The sequence below is a fragment of the Phyllostomus discolor genome, chromosome 6 (genome assembly GCF_004126475.2).
Source record: "Phyllostomus discolor isolate MPI-MPIP mPhyDis1 chromosome 6, mPhyDis1.pri.v3, whole genome shotgun sequence".
NCBI lineage: Eukaryota > Metazoa > Chordata > Mammalia > Chiroptera > Phyllostomidae > Phyllostomus > Phyllostomus discolor.
The window spans coordinates 138,316,773-138,339,849 of NC_040908.2; the positions used below are offsets into that span (position 1 = coordinate 138,316,773).

Here is a 23,077-nt window from a genome sequence, read left to right on the forward strand (position 1 = left end):
TCACGACAATGTGCCTGTTCATACATCACGTCTCATGCATAGTTTTTTGGCAAAACACCAAATCACTCAGGCAACTCAGTCCCCCTACAGCAAATATTTGGCACCCTGTGCCTCTGGCTTTTCCCAAAACTAAAATTACCTTTGAAAGGGAAGAGATTTCAGACTGTGGATGAGATTCAGGAACACACATTGGGACAGCTGACTGTGATTGGAAGAACTATGTGAGGTCCCGAGGTGCCTACTTTGAAGGAGACTGAGGCATCATTGTCCTATGTACAATGTTCTTGTGTCTTCTTCAATAAGCATCTCTATTTTTCATATTGCATGGCTAGATACCTTCTGGACAGGCCTCATACACCATCAGGTTGTTGAGAGGATTAAATGAGCTAGTACTTGTGAAGTACTTAGAAGAGCACGTGTCAGAGTAAGCCCTCAGCATTGGCAAGTTGTTGTTATTACTGTCATTATTAAGATGTTATCTCCTATACATTTCAGCAAACGTACTCACTGGAATGATCTCTTCCTTCCTCCAACCCAGCCTAGTTTCCTGCAGCTTCCCTATTTAAATTAAGTAAGCCAAGAATTACTATGTGGCTTACTCTGTTTGCCCTTGTAGGGCCCATACAGGAACCCAAAGAAGCCTTCCATGGGCTTGCATCCTCACAGCAACTGCCTGGAGTGCTGTGGGGACATGGTGGTAAGCCAGATAGAAACATTCCTCCACTCATGGGCTTGTATTCCGGTGGAGGAAAGGAGACAATATACAAATGTATACACCAGGTCACATCAGATGCCATGAAGAACAGAAACAGGATGATGGACAAGGGAACCAGTAGAGAGGTGAAGGTACTTCAGAATGGGGGTCAGGGAAGGATTGTTTGAGATGGTGGCCTTTGAGCTGAGACCTAATAATAGATGAGCTGGTTGTGTGTATTAAGAACATAGGAGGAGGAAACAGCTAGTGTAAACTGTGGGATAGATGATGAATTTGAAAAAACCATAGCACCCAGAGTGTTGTGAGCTAAGGAAAGAGTGGTATGGGATGAGTGAGGGGATAAGGAAGGTCCAGATCTTACAGGGAATTATAATAGAGTTTGCAGCTTATTAAAATCCAAATACAGTGAAAATCCATTCATTAGAGGAAGTGAGCCTAAAGTACTTTATTGTGTGAAATGCAAGGGTACTAATGAACAAAGCTGAAGAAATGGCCGGAATGAGCCTGTCCAGGTGAGCCAGCTCCAGGATCTGCATTTATCCAAGCCTTGCTGCTATTCGGTGCCCCCTGGTGGTGATTGTCCTCAGACTTCAGTGTGACATTGAGGATGCTTCTAGTCCTCCTCCAGGCTGGAACTCACAGCTCTTCTGGAAATGTCCTGTGAGCTGGTACCCACTTGGTTGAAATGATCCCAGAAGATGGAGCTACAAGAATATTGGGCACATGGGACCCATTCTCCTTCCTGAAACAGGGCCACCTCCTGTTTACTGCTGGCCTTGTTTTCTCTTTTCCTTCTATCTCCCCAAAAGATAAGCTCTTGATTTCACCTCTACTTGAGAATGAGGGCTAAGCAGAGAAAGACAGCTAATTTCCACTCAGAAATCCCATTATATTTGAATTCATGTTATCAGGGTGTATGCCTTCTCAAGATATTACTGCTAGAGAGAATGACATTGTAGCTTTGGTCCTTACTGCATTTGATTTATAAATATATGATATTATTGTCTTATATTTTTATTACATATGTACTTGTCTCCTTCAAGGAATATGAACTCCTGAAAGGCAGGAGCAGGTTGTATGCCACTCTGTAACACTGGTAACAAAGGGGTAGGATGAAAGGAAACCAATGTGTTTACTCACCTACTACAAATGGTGACCTCTCAGTGAATAGTCACAAAAATCTCAAAGCAAGAATTATTATCTTTATTTTCAAGATGAAGACAAAGAATCCAAAACCACACAGTGAGGAAAGGAGAGATGTATGAATTCAACCCCAAACCATCTGTAAATATAAGCCATGCGACCATGAAAGTAAATATTTGCAACAGAAATAAACCAGCAAAGCCCATTTACATTCCACCTCCCCAGACCCACTGACTTGAACTCCTGAGCACATTGCTGGTACAGAACTAATGCTCAGTAGATGGTTAGTGGGTTGTAAATGAAAACTAGCTGGTCATGCTGGAGGAAGAAAGTGGGGTGGCATCTATTTGCCTAATTGAAGCAATCATTCAAGGTGACTGGACACCACATTTATTCTCAAGCAGTGAGGACACACTCAGCTGCAGTCTGGGACCCCAGGCAACCCCACTGAAGCTGCCACCGAAAGGGCATTTGCCGACACCACTCAGTCTATCCCTGCTGGTCAGTTAGATTCTGACTTGTCATTCTCTTCCTGCCATCACCAGTTTACTCAGTGAGTTGTAGCCAACACCACAGGAAAAGCTGATGGCTGTGAAATAATACTTGAGTAACAGGAAGAGAAGCCAAATGCAGATGGTTTGCACTTATTAATTAAAAGGGTATGATCTTTTTTCCAAAAATTATGTGAGGTTGATCTTTTGCTTTTGCAAAGAAGCCATTCCTTAGTGAATGTGTGTGTGTGTGTGTTGCGGGGTGGGGGTTGCAGAGCATTGCTGGCTAGATATCTGGGGAAAATACTGTTGCAAGATTATGATGATTCAGTTATTTATTATTCCTTTGATAGAAAGGCATCTTTTTCTATATATATTAAACAGATTGTGGAGGATATGAAAAGGAGGGAAAACAAGTGTTAGACTTTCATAAAGAGATGCCTAAGACTCTAGTCCGTCAGAGATAATCATGTCATTAAATAAGCTAAAACAGAGTGAAATAATAAGATTTTAAAAGGTAAAAGTTACTGGCTATGGAACATGGGCTCTGAAATCTGAGATCAGCAACCACTTTGCAGGCATGATCTCATTTAAATATCACAATAAGTAACAGTTGTCATGTCCGCCATTTAGTCCCACGGACTAATGCACATAACACCTGGCTCTGTGACCAGTAAGGAGCAGAGCCCAAGTCTGAGCTTGCTTCTGGGTGCGAGTGTGAGCTGCCCTGGTTTCACCATCCCTGGTGAGCAGGGGTGGCGATGGGACATGCACCCCTCCCGTGGTGCCAGGTGTGTGTCCCAGGACTGGGCCTGGCACTCAGTTAGTATCAAAACATTCAAATTTCTCTCTACATTGGTTATTATCTTACCAAAAATAAGGTATAAGACTTTACTAGTTTTTAATTGTACATTATTTAATTGCAAATAATTGGCCAGGCAACATTATATGGTTAGTATATAAAGAGGTATAGGATTGCTCTGCAAGGTCTTCAGAATCAGCTACACGTATTTCCTTATTCTGCACATGTGAAAAATAACACTTTAGAAAGAGCAAGCATTTTTGTGAAAGTAATAGATAATTAACATTGCTAATTTACATTAATTAAAATATTCACCTTATGAAATTAGTTGACATTTGTTTATATTTGGTATATCAAAATGCTTGCATAGGGTTGTCTACTAAGTATATTTATAATATCAGATGTGCACCATATAAAAAGTTTAGAAATTTTGCTGCCATAGTCAGCATGAGGGCAGCCTCTCTGGCAGGTGTCATCAATTCAGATGTCCACACCTGTCAAGCGTGAGTGAAGTGAGCCCCGAGTGGGCTGCTCCGCAGTGGAGAGCCTCTGCCCCCTTTAAAGGCACAGCCGCTGCTCATCTACCAGTTGCTGCCATGTGGCCGCATGGGTCCAGGGCCACTACATCAGCTTTTTTTTTTTTTCAGAGATGTCAAGAATCCAAAATTTGTCTGTGCAACTTCCAATTCTTACTGTTGGCACCTGAGTCAGTTGTTAAAACTGTCTCTGTGCCAGGCAAAACCATGCAATATGTGTGGGCTGCTTCTGTTCCCAGGGCTGCTGTTGGGGTTGCCTGTCCTAAGGCCGCACAATAGATCCGGCATAGATGGCCGTGTAGTTGTGGTCTCTGTGGCCGAACACCCCACCTTAGGAATCCAGGGACTCCTCTTTGTGCAGCTTCCCGTTCTGCTCAGGAGCAATTTTTAATGTGTTTGTTCCTTTGCCAATGGCATTCTTGAGAAGCCGGGAGTTAGGAGATGAGGTGATGCAGATGGTCGTGGTGATGGTGACGGATGATACAATCCTTCTTAGAAGAAAGTTTTCCTGTAGCTTGAAGATGGGGTAGGACTGAGGGTAATTCAACAACAGCAATAAAAAACAGGGAAATTCTCTGAAGGGTGACTTTTCTTTGGCAATCATGAGCGGATACTTAAATTATTTACTTGTTCTTTCCTGTTTGGTTTTAGACATTTGCATTGCTTTTACAGTACTGACATTCAGTAGTCCTTGATATAAACAATCAGGGCTCTTCCATGGCTGTTGTGTTTGTACTTCTTTCTGAAAAGCTCAGTCTTTGGGGCAGTCTGGGGAAAGGATGGGAGGGGACAGATGCAAGCAGTTTATGGAAATCTACTGAAACAGAAAAACACTGCAAAAGGGAAATCTCAGGAGATGAAGATGAAAACTATAGAAATATCACCAACAGCAATCAAATTCCATGGCAACATGTTAACTAATTCTCTCTGGGGGAATCTTCCCATTTGTTGCCTGCCTCTAATATGCTTTCCTTTCTATCCCCAAATGCCTGAATAGTTAGCATATAAGGCTGCAGAGAACATTGAGCCAGGAGCCAGAACTTCTCAGCAGGGCTGTTCTCCACCTTGAGCAGTTTCTCTCTGAGCCTCAGTTCGTCATGTTTGAAGGGGGAATGTGAACTCTGAAGTGCCCGACTCACTGTGGGAGTGTGAGGATCAAACAAGATGAGGTACAACACGATAGCACGTTACACATGAAGCCACGCTGTGCCTGCCTAAGGGATCTTTCTCATTGCCAAGTCCACAGCATTTCACATAAAAAAGACTTCCTTTTTTTTTTTTAAGATTTTATTTATTTATTTATTTTTAGACAGAGGGGGAAGGGAGGGAGAAAGAGAGGGAGAGAAACATCACTGTGTGGTTGACTCCCTTGCACCCCCCAATGGGGACCTGGCCCATAACCTAGGCATGTGCTGTGACTGGGAGTCAAACTAGTGGCCCTTTGGTTCACGGGACAGTACTCAGTCCACTGAGCTACACCAGCCAGGGCTCCAAAAGGCTTTCTTAGGAGCTGCCTGGTCTGAGTTTGATTTTGAAGCCAGAACATTCTCTGGAGATTGCAGGGAATAGGTTGGCACCTCCACTTGGGTTCACCGCAGGTTGCAGAGAGAGGAGCAAGTGAAGCTCTACTGAGCTGAGGGAGTAGCTTCCTGCAGACCTGGCTCTGGGTGTGTCCCCCCCAAATTCTGAAGCTTCTCAGGGTAGAGCTTCCCCCAAGAGAGATGTTGGTTTCTGAGTCTGTCTCCCTCAACAGACTGGGAGGTCCTCAAAGGAAGAGGCTGTGTATGCTTGCTTGATTTCTCAGAAGGTGCCACGGAGGGACAACATTGCATAGTAGGAGAAACAGAATCTTTGACGTTAGTAGCCATGCACTTAGATCCAAGCTCTATCAGGTACTATCCTGTGGCCTTGGGAGCGTGACATAGCCTCTTGGTGTTCTTACCTGTAAAATGGGGATAGTAAGCCCTACTTCTCAGGGCTGCCATGGAGACTAAACCCTAGTGCCTGGGCACTTAATGTTCCTTTTTCTTTAAAAAAAAAAAGATTTATTTATTTATTTTTAGAGCAAGGGACAGGGAGGGAGAAAAAGAGGGAGAGAAACATCAATGTGTGGTTGCCTCTCACACCCCCCGCCCCCTCAACTGGGGACCTAGCTGGCAACCCAGGCATGAGCCCTGACTGGGAATTGAACCTGGTGACCCTTTGGTTCACAGGTTGATACTCAGTCCAATGAGCCACACCAGTGAGGGCTTTTTTTTCTTTCTTTCTTTTCTTTTCCTTCTTTTAAAAAAATATTTCATTATCTAGAAAAATTTCTGTCTGGGCACATGTTAGGTGATAAATTTCTGTGCTTGTGTCTTTCAAGGATGTCTAGCTGCTTGGCATCACTACTCTTAATAGTCATTGAACTGATTCATGATGTAAGTTATTAGGTATCTGTCCAACCAGCTAGGAGGCCTTAGGTAAATCACCTCTGGCAATGAGCCTCAAATTTCCCATGTGTAAAAGGATGGTAATTGGATTCAAAGTTTGCAAACTGAGAGCTCAAGTTTAGTAAAAACATGTTTCGTGTGTCCTGCCCAATGTTGGCCTAACTGGTGTTTATAATAATAATAGTAATAATAATAGTAATAATAATACTATCGACCTTATAGCCAGACTTAGCCAGTTCACTTTAGCCAGTGAACATTGAACTGTATGAAGGAGTGTTCTTTGCTGGGATTCCTACATGGCATGGCATGGGGACATTTGCTGTGCTAAGTACTAGCTCCCATGGACAGGGCATGTTCTCCATCCAGTTTGCTTGGGCCTGGACTATAGCATCCACTTATATTGCCTGCTTGGAGCTTCTAATCCTTGGAGTGCATGACCTTGAATATGGTAGCATATAAAAATTCCATTCCTCTGACCCTCTATCATTCAATGATTTCTATTTTTTCAAATGTTTTATTTATTTATTTTTAGAGAGGGAGGAAGGGAAGGAGAAAGAGAGGGAGAGAAACATCAATATGTGATTGCCTCTTGCATGCCCCCTGCTGGGGATGGCCTACAACTCAGGCATGTGCACTGACTAGGAATTGAACCAGTGACCCTTTGGTTTGCAGGCTGGCACTCAATCCACAGAGCCACACCAGCCAGGGCTCAATGATTTCTAATCATGTAGAATTCAGACATTCTTAGTTATCACCGATATTATAATGGCTAAATCACATAACTGAAAGGCACTGAAAAAGGACATAGGGCACATAACCTTAGGCAACAATATCATCCTCTAATTCATTTCTGAGTGATTCTCATCCCATGTAACCTAAACTCTCAGGAGTCCATCTTCTCCAGATACCTAAGTGTTTCTCAAATTGAGTGGTTGTTTATTCAGAGAAATGATCTGTACTCTTTGTTTCCTCTTGTAACTTGACCCTGGCTGTGAGCTTTCCAGGTTTCCAAGATTCTGAGGTTGACTCCAGGAGCTAGTTCTGTCTCTGGACCCCTTGTGAGCAGCATCACTCCTACAAAGGACATTTTCAAACCTGATGCATCCAGATGCTGTGGAGCTACCACCAGACAAACCAGCCTAAGTGCTCCTGGGGACTCTTAAACCCAGATGCTTCTGTCTGAGAGTGCACTTGAATTCTATCTTTTGATTTTTTTTCCCAACTCACAGAAGAGAGAAAATAAAAGGCAATTTTCTCCCTTTCAAAAACACAAATCACAGAACTTGGTGAATTTGACAAATAAAAGCTTTTATTTTTTCCCAAAATACCTTTTTCATTCAGATGGTTGCCATTATAATGTCTGCCATTACACAATACAAAATAATTTTTTTCTAGGTGTAATCAAATGGTGACAAAAATATGGTAAAGCTTTCTAAAGGACTTACTTTAATTCTCCACTTCTCACTGGGGCCTGAAGCCTCTCTGTTTTGTTTGAAGGTAAACTATCTTATTTATCATGCCTGCATAAATACCTCCACTATGAATAATGCAGGCTATAGGAACACTCAAAGTAAAAAAAAAAAAGTGGACCTGTCCTTAAAGGGATAGGTTTAACATCTTGCAAGAATAAGTTAAAAAGAAATTTGCATTCTTCCATTTGAGCAGGAAAATACAGTGTTGTTTGAGACAGGTCCTCTGTTGTCTTAATCAAGATTTTTAAGTCCATAAAGATACTCAGGATTTGATATAATGGCATAAGGGGAAAAGTAACACATGGCCATATCAGTATCCTGAGCACATCAGGTCATAGGGGTCAAGTTTGTAGAGAGGGATGGTGTGACCTATTGAAATCTAGAATAACCTACTGAAGCCTTTGGAATCAGAGAAAAACACGTTTGAATTATACTGTATCATGAGTTAGATATATTGCCTGATGGAAATTAGTAGTTGTCTTTTGGGCTTGGTTTTCTTATCTGAAAAATAGGAATAAGAATATACTACTGGTTAGAATTGCTTCTGCTTGCAAGTAACAGAAGACTCAAGTAATTGTGACTTAATCATAAGACCCTTAATTATATCTCAAGATAAAAAAAAAAATCCTGGCCATAGTATCTACAGGGTTGGTTCAGCAGCTCAGTGATATCAGAAGGCCAGTTTGGTGTGTCTGTGATTTTATTGGGTTTCCCCTTCATGGTACCAAGTAGGTTGCTCTTTCAGCCATCAATTCCTCCATCCAGCTTGCTAAAAGAATGACCGTGTCAGGAATTCTGTCATTTCATCTTGAAATCAAGCCCACTTCCACTTTCTTTCCCCACAAACTCCCCCTTATTTCTCATTAGCCAGAACTTGGACCTCATACCCAAGTCTAGATGAGTCGCTGGGAAAAAGGACAGGGATGACATGGTTATTGTAGGCCTGTGGTCCTCAAAGTGTGGAGCTCTGGATGACTCTGACAAGCTTGCTAAAGTACTAATTGCTGGGGCCCACCTCCAGCATTTCTGATTCTATATGTCAGGGTAGAAGCTGATAATTTTCATTTCTATTTTATTTCCTGCTGGTGTTAATGCCGCTAGTTAGGTGACCACTCTTTGAGAACGACTGACTTAAATGAAGAGTGATTGAACCCCTGGGGCTGGGATATGCTCCTACTTTTTTCTTCTTTTTTTAACGAATCACTACTCTTTATGAAAACAAGTCAAGTTCTCCCAGAAAGGAATGGAAGGTGATGCGTCAGTCATAATCTAACAGGAAAACAAAAGCCTCTACAGTAATTCAGTGGGGATAATTTAAGAGGGAAAATTGTTTGCAGAGGTGCTAGGAGAGTTTACTGAGCAGCTGGGGGAAGCGGGAGCACCCTGGAGGTCAGCACCGCAGGGAGCCACAGCCACTGCCACTGCGTGGGCTGCAGAGGCTTGGCCACCGTCAGAGGCGCCATCAAAGGGAGAGGCTGTGGAAAGAAATGTCCTGCTTCTCTTCCTCTTCCTCCTAAGTCTCACCAGTGCCTCCAGCCTGCCACACCTGGCTGAAAGCCAGCTGGCAAAAGAGTCTGAGAAATACACCTCTTAGGGTTCAACAGAGGAAAGGCAGGTACTACTACATCTGCATCAAACAGATGGATGATGGACAGACCAGGGGGCTGGGAAAATCTTATATGTAAGATTTATGTTATATGTAAGTTGACGGAAGAGTTTAAAAACATATTTGTTATATATGACCTGTAGCTAAAATCTTATATGTAAGATTTATGTTATATGTAAGTTGACAGGAGAGTTTAAACACATATTTAGAGTAATTACCACCATTACAAAACAAGGTCCCAAAAATGGTAAATGGTGATGATGGTGATGGCAACACCAATGGCGAAATGAATTCTCCCCCCAAAGGAGTGCCAGAACACATCATGTGACCCTTAATAGTGTGAAGTTTATTCTGTATTCTTTCCCAAAGCCTCAAATAAGAATCTTTTACACTTAGTTTGCAGACTGACGTTGATATCTCTATTTACCTTCTTGGCAACAAGGGATGCATGTATCAAGAACTCTGGCCTGATGCTAAGAGGAGAAGAGAGATGTGAAGGACTGAGAAGCGTCCGAAGGAAACGTTACTGCAGCCCAAAGCGCATGGTGCCGGGAGCCAGCGTATCCCCCTCACAGTGCGCTGCAACATAAAAAGAGGGCGAGTGGGAATCTGTCGGGTTTACCTCCCCAAATACACCACCCGTTCTAGTCATGGCTTCCCAGCTTTTCTTAGGGAACCACCCCTTCTCCATTTTCACCTCAAGATACTTTATTTTTTAGTTTAATCTTTATTATATTTTTTCGTTACCCTTGAGTCCCCTTATACTCCCCAAATGGAGCTGATTTTACTTCCAGCTCCAGGAATGGACTGGTCATCCAGGCATGGCCATGGCCGTTACTTCCTGACTCGGCAAGGGACCAGAATTCAGACCAGTGAGGCTCAAATCTTAGATATTCTTATCAATACTTTTGTTAAGAATCTCTCTTTTTGATGGATTTGGAGTGAAGCTGGCCTAGAACAGCAGGGGGCCACTAAATGGAGAGGCTTCTGCTTATGATGAAGAGCAGAGTGGAGAGGCAGGGGCGCCCAAGTCCTGATGAGACTGTTTGATTACCTGTGTCCCAGACTGCAGAGTCCCTGGACTTTTCAATTATGTGAGCCAATCTGTTTATGTTTAGAGAGGGAGGGCTGTGAAGCAAAGTTCAAGTGTAAGTTGCAACCGATGGCCCAACATCAAGGGTGCATCAGCACCCACTTATTTATTCAGGAACTCATTCTGGGCTTCTCGCCACGCTTACCTTCTCCCCATTCTCCCGGATCTGTATTTCACAATTACCCCTCCAACCTTTGTTCTTGACTCTTCCTTTGGTTTTGATGTGCAGGATCATATTTTTTGTGTTCCCTCTGATTCTTAGTATTGAAAACTTGCATTTGGCTATTCTGTCTCAGGTTATGATAAGAAGTATCCCTTCTAGTTTAATAGAGTCTTTGAAACGTTCCCATGTAGTCACTGACCCTACCTTATCTACCCCAGCCTTTTGGGCACGACCAGATATTCTGTAGAAGTCTATCAGACTATCGTTTATCGTTTAATAGTTTCCTACAGAGGAAAGTTAGACCTTTGGTTTTAAACTCCTTTACTCAAATGTGAGCATAATGACCACATATCTGTTTCAAGGCATCACTTTGGTTGGTACCCACTGACTTTACATCCTGTATTTTTATTATCGTTTAGTCCAAGATATTTTCTATTTTTCTTGTGATCTTGTTTAAATACACAGGCTTTTGGAAATGATGTACTCTCCAGATATTTGTACCTTTTCTAGATATCTTAGTGTTACCCTATTTCTAATTTAATTCTGTGTGGTCAGAGAACACAGTCACGTTTCAGTCTCTTGAATATTTTTAGATGATTTTATTTGTCATATCTTGTTCAAAATACCATGTGCACTTGCAAAAATATGTATGCTGCAGCGACTGGGTGTAATGTTAAGTGTTGTTCATGTCTTCTATATTACTGTTTTTTTTTTCTGTCTACTTACTCTGTCAATTACTGAGGTGAGGATATTAGAGTCGCTGGATTTCTGTATTCTCCCTTGAGTTCTTCAGTTTTGTTTTATGGATTTTGAAGCTTTATTAAAAACTTTCACTATTTAAGATAGTTGTAGTTTCCTGATGAATTGATACTTTATGAAATGTCTTTTTTATCTTTGCTAGTTTTAAACCTATTTTTTCTGATATAAATACAGGGTGGGGCAAAAGTAGGTTTACCATTGTTCATATAGATAATAATGGAATAATTAATAATACAAGAATAATTAATAATACACATACTCACAACTGCAAATCAACCTTTGCCAACTTGGTGTGTTCTGTGATACTTGGGACACAATGAGTTTGAAAGGCAGATACCTCTGAGAGTAGCTAATCCTTAGGTAGTGAAAGTTTGTACATGAACTTGTCTTAGCTGTCAGTTTAGAGATGTTTATCGGGAGCCTCCAGACTAGAGAGGAGGGTTGAAGTGCAAATAGATCGGTTCTTTACGGAAGGATTTGGGGATGATTCGCTTAGAGAATGGACAGACAAAAAGAAAAACTTTGGAGATAACATCAGAAAATGTAAAACCAGAAAGAGGCCGATTCTCTTGTGCCGAGTCAGTACAGAAGAAGATGCGCACGAGGAAGACAGCCACAGACCCAGTGCCACCGACACCATGATTCCTAATGGGCACCTTTCAGTTGAATGGACCCCAGTGAGTGGCTAGTCAGGACTTACAAGGAAGAAACAGTAATAATGATACCACCATATATTTTGTGTAGCAGTTAATTAACTTCCAGTGCTTGTTCATACCTTGGCAGAGTTTCGTCTGTGAGGCAGACAGAACATGCGTTTGTTTAAAAATTACGGTTGGCTAGAGAAGAAAATGAGGTACAAAGAGGTCACTTAAACCTTACAGCAGCCATTTAGCTGGTTAGTAGCAGCTGAAGGCATAAGTCCAGAGCCCAGATCTCCCATCACCTAGGGTGTTCAAGCTGGAAGAGGACGGAAGGATGCTACAGCACGATCCTTTCATTGTGCGTGTGTGGAAAATTAAGATTTTGACATGTGCACTGTTTCGGCATGGACAGTTTCTCTGTGGCTGTGTGGGAATTAAAAACTAGAGAATGTTCATCTTTGCAGGCCTAATGGTTGCCTGTCAAACTTTGTAGAATGGCTTTACATTGATCTTATTCAATCCTTAAAACAACATTATGAGCTGGGTACTATCATCCTCTTTTAAGAGCCAAGGAAACTGAAGCTACAGAAAGATAAAATCACTTGCTCAGAATCACACAGCTAGAAAGTAACAGAGACCTGACAACAAAGCTTTGTCTTGTTTGCATGTTGTTGTTATCTTGACTCGACTTGAAGCAGAGAACTCCTACTCCTTTAGCTGCCTATGTAATCAGTGGCCAGTGCTGAGGCTTTATTCTTGTTGGCTTGTTTTTGTTTGCAGAGATTGTGTCTGCATGAGTTCTGACTGGAGCACAGTCTTTTCCCTCGCTGTGGAAAGGGGTATCTCAAAACAGAAAATGCTGGGTGTAGCTGGAAGGCACTCCACACTGGCAATGGCTCAGTGAGATAGAAATGGCTCTCTTGTTCATATAAATAGTCCATGACAGTTTCTGGCTTGTGGAAAGTTCTGCTCTTCATGCCGGAAGCCAGGCAGACAAAGACAAAACCAGGGGGCTTCCAAGGTTTCCTTGTACCCTAGACCCCTCCCATTGCCCCATGGGCAGGTGGCTATGCCATGGAGGTTCATGCCAGAGGTTTTTGAAAGCCATGTTGGACTTGCCTTATTTCTAGCTTATTCCGATGGCCTCAACTGTCTGCAAAGGAAGTGTGTGTGTGCTGTAGACACATCCCTGAGAACCAGGGAAGAGGAGATGGGAATGTTGGCCTTTCTACCACGGAGTCTCTGCTTCATTTACTGGTCCTTTTAGTTTCCTTCAAACATTCTGATGCATGCATGCCCTGTTGAATACAGTCCTGGCATTCTGCAAATATTATACAATAATTAGGTTTATGTTCATGAGCCTGTAAGTTACTGATTGCACTTAAATTTATAAGGCAGTTTTGGTGGGAGGAGAGAATCCATATTTTAATGAGGTATATACTATAGATTCATAGATTCTATTCCTGAGTGCTTTACAAAATTACAATTATCTCAAAATACAAATGAGTATCTTTAAAGATGCAGAAGTCATCGGCAGTCCCAACCAGTTTCCTGATTACAAGTTAATATTAGATTTTCCCCCTCTTTTCTGGTTGTAAGTGGCAATATAGAGTCCAAAGGTAATATCCTATATGACAGATGAAACATAGATTTTTCTTGAGTCTTTTCTGTTCATCAGTCCAGTCAAGTTCATTTTTATTCGTTTCAATCTACAGATGAGAAAACAAAGACTTGGAAAAACCTGAACAATATATTAGTGTGGTGGCAAGCAGGAATCTGAAGCATGGTTGTCTCCAAAGCCCACGTTCTTAACCACAGTTATTTTCTTACATTTCAGTGTGATGATAGACTCTAAGTGTGTGAAGCACAGGAACCTTTCCTTTTCATCTCTGCATCACACGTGTACTTTATTAAGCTTTTGTTGAATGAATGAAAGTCTCAAAAGTGTTTCTTATGACTCATCCTATTCACCATACAAATGCTGAGAAAAGATGGAATCCAAGTGCAAGTTAAGCCTGTACTTGACTCTGAACGTCAACCAATTAATATGAAATACAAAACTATCTCCTTGGAAGTAAGCTTTATGAAAAACTTGACTGCTTTTGTAAATTTTCAAGCAGCAAATCTGAGACGGAGGTTATCAGATGAAGGAAGACATTTATCCGATTCAAGAGACTAAGAATTTTACTAGAATCAAAGGATTTGTGTGCAAATGGCTTTCGGTAGCAAATTCACTGCACATTCCAAATAGGATTAGATGTGTTGCTTAGGGCACATCCTTGGAAGGAAACCTTGGATTGTCATCTGTTTTTCATTGTTGATAAAAAACTCAAGATATAGCTAAGATCCTTCACTGAAGGCCGTTATAACTGTGTCTTTTTGTTGTCTATTGTGCCACCTTAAAACTCTCTAAAGATTAGACATGGAGGCAAAGTATTAAATAGAAACTGCATGGTGTCTTTTAAAGGCAAATAACATGTAAAGATTAAACTAACCCCATTACATTTAGTTTTGTGAGTTGACTCAGCATCCTTGTGATTTACAAACAGCAGGAAATGTGATGGTCCTTTGGATCTCTATTTGGCTCTTTTTCATTGTTCCTTTCATTTAGTCCATTATCATTAATTTTTTCATTCATTCATTCCCACAAGCATTTGGAGGGCACCTTCGTATTTCTTGATACTGTCACAAGAAATGTAAACCTAAGAGGTCTCTGTTTTTGAGAAATTTGCTCTTGAGTGATGGACACAAAAGGGAAATGGCTGTGATATAGAATAAGATGTGTGCTTGAGTGGAAGTGTGTTTGTGGGGGAGCCCCTAGGGGAGGGGGACTGTGCAGCTGGAGGAGCAGGAGAAAGTGACGCTGGTGGGATCTGAAGGATGAGTGTGTATGTCCTCCCCTGGAACATGAGCTCTTGGGTTTCAGCAGTCCTGTGTTTTTCCAGCCATCACAGCACACAATTCATCCATGGCACATATTTCCAGCTCAACACATATCTAAAGTACCGAATAAATATTATTGTTGCATAAAAAACTTCTGTTCTTGATTTATCAAGAAGATGGCATGATAAACTAGTGACAAATGTGGATTCTAGCTAGCTCTGAAGCTGGTGTCACCATTTGTTAGCTGTGTGGCCTGGGCTGGGATGTGAGTTATTACATCGCCAGCACTTGGCACGGAGGCCACAGAGATGAATACCATGGGCTCCACTCTTGACCCTCCAGCATCTCTTGTTTCCTCTGCCCCCTTTTCAGGGCTGTGCTCAATTAAACTGAAATTTAAACACAATCCTAGGAGTCATTGTAAAGGGAAAAATGATGATTTTTGTTCGTTTCCTTTGGGATGGCTGACAACCTGTGTGATGCAGACAGGCGCACTGTGATTTATCAGAAATCCTTAAGAGACAGAGATGGGGTCGGACCAAGACCCCATTTCCAGAGCACCTGTCTCATTTGTTTGCCTGTGGCAAGTGCTGACTGGGAGAAGCAGATCTCTGTGGACAAAGGCAGCCACAGCCCATTTATAATGTTTAAAGCCCCCAAAATGTCACCGAAGAGCCTCCAAGTGTGTTCCGGATTTGGGTCTATGGTGGTTGCTTTTAACACTGCCGTGACTGTGCAGAAGAAGCAGCCAGTTTTGGAAGTACCTCTCAAGTAGTCTGGTTGCATAGAAAATGACATTTTTGGCTTCAGGTGTAATTACTGCACCCAGAACAGAAATGTGTAGCCTTGTTACCAGGTAACAGTGTATGATGAGCTCTGGTTATTCCCAGCAAGCCCCTGGTAATGCAGCTCCCAGAGATGCGATATCCCCAGTGCTTTTCTCTTTTTCAATGCAAGCCAGGGGTTCCTGGTCCCTGGGGCAGTCATAGATGGATACCTGTCCCACTGTCTTTACTCCCCGTGAGAGCCCTACACAGGTAACTTCGGGCCTGCTGGATCACGGAAGCTTTTACTGCTCTTTCTTATCCTCTCATTTTGGGAATAAAACTATCGTGAATTGAAAAAATATTTGCACCTCATTCACCACCACTCCTCTTCCTAGAAATTGCCCATGAAATTGAAGGCTGGAGGAATTATTTGTAACGTGTTCAAATAATTTATCCTCCAAACAGGGGTGGTTTTGAGAATGAAAGGGGCAACAGATGTAAACCAGCCCATCTCCAGCCAGTTGGGACATACAATTATTTTATTTAGTGAAAAGCTTTTGCTTTTGCATTTCCTGGTTTCCCACAACACTAACTGTAGCACTGTAGCTAGATGGCTGTTCCTAGATAGTATCGGTAGTCCAGAAGTGGCAGGGTCTGTGGGGATCATGGCAGTCTTTCTAGGAGCTCTGGAAATAAATGCCTGAGCACCAATTTGTTGCTGCTGCACTGCAGAGAGTTCTTTCAGCTGCACGTAGAGAAGTTACCTGTGAAACTCAGCCTTCTAGTTATGCATGTGCCCCTGGGTAACCCGTACTCAGAACATACGGAGCTGACCCATCACCCAGAGTCAGCCCTCCCCCTCTGAAACGTAGCCTCCAGTCACTTCTCTATTCCAGTGATTGACATTTTTAGTGGTTCAAGGCATGTCCCACAGAACCACACTGCTGTAAAATTTAAAAAATGACAACGTAGTTGTCGTAAATTCATTTTCTGGGGATTTACAATAAATGGACACACAGCCCGATTGCAATAGCAGAAGGTGCCATAGAAGCACTGGGTCCTGACAGCTTTTAGACACCTAAAGGAGGCTGTATGTCCAAGGACTATGTGGACCCAGTCATATAAGCCATAAAGGAAGAAGATGGCAGTTGGCAGAAAAAGGCAAAGCTAAAGCTGGAATTGCCCAGAGTAAAGGGACACCTTTTCTCTCTCTACTTGTCTGGAAGGCCATGAGATGAGAGTGACAGGTTTCAAACTACATGGGCAGCTCCATGCACAACTTGCCCAGGTGATAGAACCAATGGGAGCTGATTGCCCTGAGCAAATGCCTATATCAGGGAGCTGTTGGAAAAGACTCCAAAGAGGGTTTTAATCATTATGTGTCCTATCCCTATATTAATTAGATTTCTATTTATATAAGACTGCCAAGGTTCAGTGTTTCCAGGAGAGTGAGGGGCTGATTCCCAGCCAGCAATGGCCATCTTCCAAGAAATAATTACATGGAGAGAATGAGCTGACCTTGGTGTCACGATTGACAGCTCATTTTTCTGCAAAGGTGTCGTCTGCTTCAGCTCAGTGGCAGGCCTTTGGGCTGGAGAATCTAGGCATGATTCAGGGATTGGCTGATCCTAAAAGGCCACATCCTAGAGCGAACGAAGCCCAGGACACTGTCTTTCATCAGGAGTGGCTGAAGAATGAGGATCTCTGATGGCCGGAAATCAAGCCCTCGAGTAAATCAGCGGTTAGAAGAATTAGAACAGTACCCTCAAGCTGTGCTCCCCAGAACACCAGTACTCCCCAGTCAAATATATGTGGGCGACAGTGCATATTGTTAGTCTCCTCTCTGAGCTCTTCTGGGCAGATAAATGTGATAAGTCTCTGAGACTGCACTACAAAAAAATCATTTTAACACTATTTAATCCAGAGTTCCCCAAACCTATTTGTTCATGGATATGACCAAAGAATATCAAATAATATCTGAAATGACTATTTTGGAATTATTGAACCAGAGAAAAGGCATATGCACTCAATAAGGAAACTGTGCTAAACATCCTCGATTTAGTTTTTGGTGACTCAGGAGCCTACATAACACTTGGAGTTGGGAATGTCTTCGAGACCATCAGCTTTCATTCACTGTTCAATATATGGGGACATATCCAACAGTAAAGCTTGCAATTTAGATTCTGCAAAAAATGGGACTTGGTTCTTCCTGTAACTTTCATTTGAGGTGACTAACCAGTTTTAATTGATATATTGACACGAGCATGTTTTAGGTGTTTGCTGAAAGGTTAGTGTCGAAAGAAATTAATGTGCTGGTGGGCTTGTGTTTTTCTCTGAGGCAGATATTGATGAATGTACAGAGGGAATCATTGAGTGCCACCACCACTCCCGCTGCGTTAACCTGCCAGGGTGGTACCACTGTGAGTGCAGAAGCGGTTTCCATGACGATGGGACCTATTCACTGTCCGGGGAGTCCTGTATTGGTAAGCAGCTTTCAGCCATGCCCTCCATCCATCAGGCTCCTTGCAGGAGGGGAAGCTGGCTTTGGTACTCTGTTCAGCTCCTGGTGTTCAACTATGACCCCTCCCTGGTTAAACTCATCACTTGTCAAATTACCTCCCTCCACCACTCAAGGATGAGGCCAGGGATTATGGAGTGTGGGGTTTTAGAATTTTTATACATGAATAGGGCAGTCAGAGGACAAAGCTGGGTCTGTATGCTAAGGCATTGAGTTCCCTTAAAGGACATCATGGTGGCTTGGTGTAATCTTTAACTTTTTGAGACACAGCTGTGAGAGAGAAGGAAATGTTGCTGGACTTTGAAAGTTTAGTTTAAATCACGGCCTTTGTACTACAAAGCTCACTGGACCTCTCTGAGCCTTCACTTGTAAATACCTAAAGATGTGGATAATAATACACATGCATCGTTAGAGTAAATGGGATGACCTGTGGCAAAAGATGGTAAGCTTTGAAATGATGCACAAATGTAGAGTGGCATTGACCTTATTATTGTTGCTCTTACCACTGCCATCCTTGCAAGGTCCCCTTTAATCACTGATCTGCGTGTGTTTCTATGAAATGCTGAATGGAAGTTAACAGATGGAGTTCTTCACCTTTGAGACCTTAGAACTTTCATGAAATCCAAACAGCTGATCAAAAGTGTAATTGTTCCTATGAGCACCTTGGCCAGTCAAGTTATTTCAGGTCACGTGGACTCAGCTGAATTCTTAGCACTGACTTAGACAGACCCAGAGGGCATGCATTCTGACCGCGGGTCCCTAGAGCTCAGACTGCTGCATGAGAATTCGTTGTCTTTGCTCACTGCATCTCTTTTTTTAGAGGTTGCTACAGAGATCCATTTAGTGGTTTTTCTAACTTCTCCCCTGAGATTACCTTAAAGCAAAGATGAATGAGGGACCCATGGGCAACAGCATGAATTATCCACCACAGTTCTGACGTTACTGTTGAGAAGCCCACAGTGTAGTTGTTAAAGGCATGGGCCTTTGAGCCAGATTGCCTTCAGGCAAGTTCCAGCTCTGCCATTTCTGAAGTTACCTTGGGCCAAGGATTATCTAGTCTTACCTCTGTTATCTCATCTGTAAGATGGAAATGTTCAGAGCTAGTTCGTATGAGTGTTGTGAGAATTAAGTGTATCTGTTAAATGTTCAACAAATGTCAGTTATTACGATATTAAGTGTTCCTGCATATTCAACACTCTGCCCCCTACTTTATACACGTGTTTTTAATCATTAATGCAACCTCAGTGAGAAGGTTGCATTTATCCTGGGTCTTCAGGATATGCTTGCTTTACATACAGTTCAGAACTCCCGTGTGTGTGCAGCTCAGTGTAAATAGATGCTGTGTGAGTAGGACTAGATCAAACAGCTCCTGTGTCACCAGGTCCCCGGGAAGCAGGCTTTGTTGTCTCCGTGGGAGTCATCACTCCTGTCGTCTGCTAAGTCGGGAGCTTTTTCTGGTGTATGTTTCTGTGGCTCTACTTACTGTACCGCCAATACAGTTGATGGGCTCTCTGACTAGACTGTGAGCACGAAATAGGCTTTATTCTCTTTCTCTCCAGTGGTACCCTTTGGTGGCTGCTGTTCAACACAGTCACAGAAGAGATGACACCGGACCACCTAGCTGTTTTCCTACAAGTGGAGACTCAAGTCTGGGTCAAGGGTCACTCTATACACCCAGGGACAGCCTCAGTTTATACCTGTCATTCTGATATAATTATCAATTGTATCAATTAGTGCCCTGTCACTCTCATAAATGTCTGTGATAGGATGAGAGATGTCATGGTCCCCTCACCGGCTGATTTCTCTGTGTTGTGCTGAGTGGTGGGCCTGGTGGGGTGGGTACGGATTAAGCTCTTTCACTTCCTGGGGAGGCACTTTGTCCATCAGTGAACTGATGGCCGTCTGCACAAGAACACCTCAGCAAACTGGATTCCTTGGGGGGGGAACAGAGTTTTTAACTTGGGTAATTGTTAATCTGAATTCCCTTTTATTCCCATACTTGTAGAAATATCTTTGTAAGTGGTTCGCAATAAGAACAGACATATGAGCATCATTTAATCTCTGGTAGTTCGGGGTAGTCTCTTGGCTCGGAATTATTTCTCAGTGAAAGAGACGTATAAATCAGCTTGTGTCACTTTTCAGTTTCAACCTTGGATTGCCTTCCCATTGAATGTAAGACAAATTTCTAACTTCTTCACGTGGACTTCAAGGCTAACTCTTGGACTCATGCCCTATATATATAGCTTTTTTGACTTTTTTATATCTTGAACATGACAGTGAACTCACCCAGTTTCAGGGCCTTTGCTGTGCTCCATGTGCGGAACACTTGACTCCTGTCTAATGTTGTATGACTTTGTTCTTTTTTATGTAATTCTCAGCAGCAGAGCCACTTTTTCAAGAAGATCCTCCCTGGCCATTCAGTCTAAAGTAGTCCTTCCCCAGTCACTTCATTATATTCACATCACTCACTCTCTTCTACATCTTTTATAGCATTTGCTATTTTCAAGTTCACCATGCATTCACATGTGTGTAAATGTCTTCTGCCATAAACACACAAACTCCCTGAAGCACAGACCGTGTCTGTTTTTCACCACTCCACCTCCAGCCCTGGAACAATGTAGGCACATAGTAGGCACTTGACGAGCAAATGATTGAAGGAATAGACCATCAAAACCATATGAGGCCAGGTTCATTTTCTATTTAGTTTGACATAACTCACTCTGTCGAGTGTGGTGCATACACAAGGTATTAAATATCACAAAATCATGTGAGTCTTAATTCAGAAAGATTATTTATTGAGAATAACCCTCACATCAGCACAGTGTTAATCAAGCCTTATGGCAATATGGGTGTGAAGGGGGTAGGAGCCCATTCTTGAGTGATTTATGACCAGGAATGTTTGCATCATAAGAACACTTCTTTTTTTTTCTTTTTTATTGTTGTTCAAGTACAATTGTCTCCATTTTCACCCCATTGTACCCCCCATGCCCCATCCATCCCCGCCTCCCACCCTCAAACCTACCCCCTTTGGCTAAAAATATGGAACACTGCACAAATTTGTGTGTCATCCTCACACAGGGGCCATGCTGATCTTCTCTGTATCATTCCAATTTTAGTATATGCGCTGCTGAAGCAAGCACATAAGAACACATCTTAATGACACTGAAAATTATCCCATCAGAATAAGCTCTAATGCTTACATTAAAAAAACAGCATCTAAGACAATCTTCAAAAGTATTTTTCAAGTGTTTTAGCCACATGTCCTCAGCTATGCGTTTTCCCCAGGTAATAGTAGAGATGGCGTGTGTTTGCAGCCGGAATGTGGCCGCTGGAGGCGTTCAGGAGAACAGCCACACGGCACGCTCTGTGTCGTGTTTTGTCAGATGCAGACAGTCCCACCTGCCGTGTTGGCTTCAGTTATTGTAAACTTCCAGTGTTACTGACATCCTAAAGAACAGCTCTTGTGCACGATCTACCACTTCATCACCAAAATTTTTTAAGATTTGCCTGTTAAGATCATATTATTGAACAAATGACTAGTCTTAGCTATTATTGAAGCTGACAGAACACCATTCTTGAGGAGTTTAGCAGAACACACCTCTCTCTCTCTCTCTCTCTCTCTCTCTCTCTCTGTGCATGTCTCTCTCTCTCTCAATTTTTAGTGTATCTTTATAATTCCAGGAAAGGGGATCAAACAGAAATTAGCCAAGTGGCATGGCAGAAGAGGATGACAGCAATCTGTTCTTCCCGTAGGCTACAGTGCACTCTATGTTTGCATAGAGTGGTGGGAATCGATGATTCTTATTATTTTTATACCTTTTTTATTTTTTATTTATTAGGGTGACATTGGTTAATAAAATTATATAGATTTCAAGTGTGCAGTTCTGTGATACATCATCTGTATATTGTGGTGTGTGTTCTCCACCCCAAGTCAAGTCTCCCTCTGTCACCATGCATCTCCCCTGCACCCCAATCTACCTGCCCTACCCCCATTTCCCACTGGTAATGCCCATTCTGTTGTCTGTGTCTGTGAGGAACGTTTTTCATTTGTTTGCCTTCTTAATCCCAGTGATTCTGATTTTAACAGAAGTTGTGAGCAATTGCTTTTTTATCTTGGCATAATTATCTGGGTCATTCAGAAATGAAAACTGATATGTAATTAACAGTGGCATGTATTACAAGCAGGATTTTACATATTTTAAAATAAGATTGGAACTCCCTTGGATGCGGATGCCGGTCTGTCGCCATGATCCAACTTGCTTGTGCATGTGAATGTTTCTCCTCTGCTCCCTCTCAGACTCTGCATGGACCACCAAGCCTACTCACATACCTCTTTCCCTCTTTCCAAACCCGGTACTCTCTTTTCTCCACTCCTTTGCTAGTATGCTTTTTCCTGACCATCCCTCTATCCCCACTTCCACTTGTCAACATCCTGATGAGGCCCTTCTCCCTAAGCCAGTGATTCTCAAATATGCTTTACAGTGGATGCACCTGAGTAGCTTTTCAAAAACACCAATAAGGAGACATCACACCCCAGAGATTTGGATTCAGTTGATCTATTGTGGGACTTATTGAGGTCATTTTTTTAAGTCTCCAAATGATTAGAAAGAGTATTCAGCTAACATAATCACTGTCACAGATTTTTCTCTAATGATAAAATATGCCTCCCCCTTATACGTCCCCACAGTTATACATTTGTCCCACTTTTATGGAACTTACCAGGTCAGGCTTGTCCTTTTCATCAGTTTGTTGCAGCCTAGGGGACAGTTGAGGTCTTTTGCTATCCTTTATATATTTGTATTGAATTAAACTATATTGCTCATACATTTTTTGTAGCAAACAAGATTTTCAAATCCCAATAAACTCCGTTTTATTGATCAAAAGCTATTCTCAGAGAACGCGGCACCTTTTGGCCTCCCAGCACCGCCTCCTCCACAGGACTTGGTTTCCAGACTCTGGAGCCTGCTCTCTGGCCACTGGAACTGGCCCAGGGGAGATTTTCTTGTCAGAGCATGCTGCTGCCACTGCCATCAACATGCAAAGCCACACAGGACAA

The 23,077-nt window shown here is 42.4% G+C and overlaps 1 protein-coding gene and 1 non-coding gene across 3 annotated transcripts in view; one reads left to right on the top strand and one right to left on the bottom strand.

Moving 5' to 3' along the window:
- Positions 1-23,077, top strand: part of NELL1 (neural EGFL like 1) — a 729,686-nt gene that overhangs the window by 657,046 nt on the left and 49,563 nt on the right. The window contains exon 16 of one of the 2 annotated variants that reach the window (XM_028515811.2): positions 17,846-17,986. The exons of the other annotated variant lie outside the window; for it this stretch is intronic. Coding sequence (XP_028371612.1) covers positions 17,846-17,986 — 141 coding nt within the window. The remainder of the gene's footprint in view (positions 1-17,845; positions 17,987-23,077) is intronic. 2 annotated transcript variants of the gene reach the window in all.
- Positions 21,055-21,161, bottom strand: LOC114501080. The gene has a single exon (XR_003684854.1). It is a non-coding gene; the product is annotated as a U6 spliceosomal RNA (small nuclear RNA).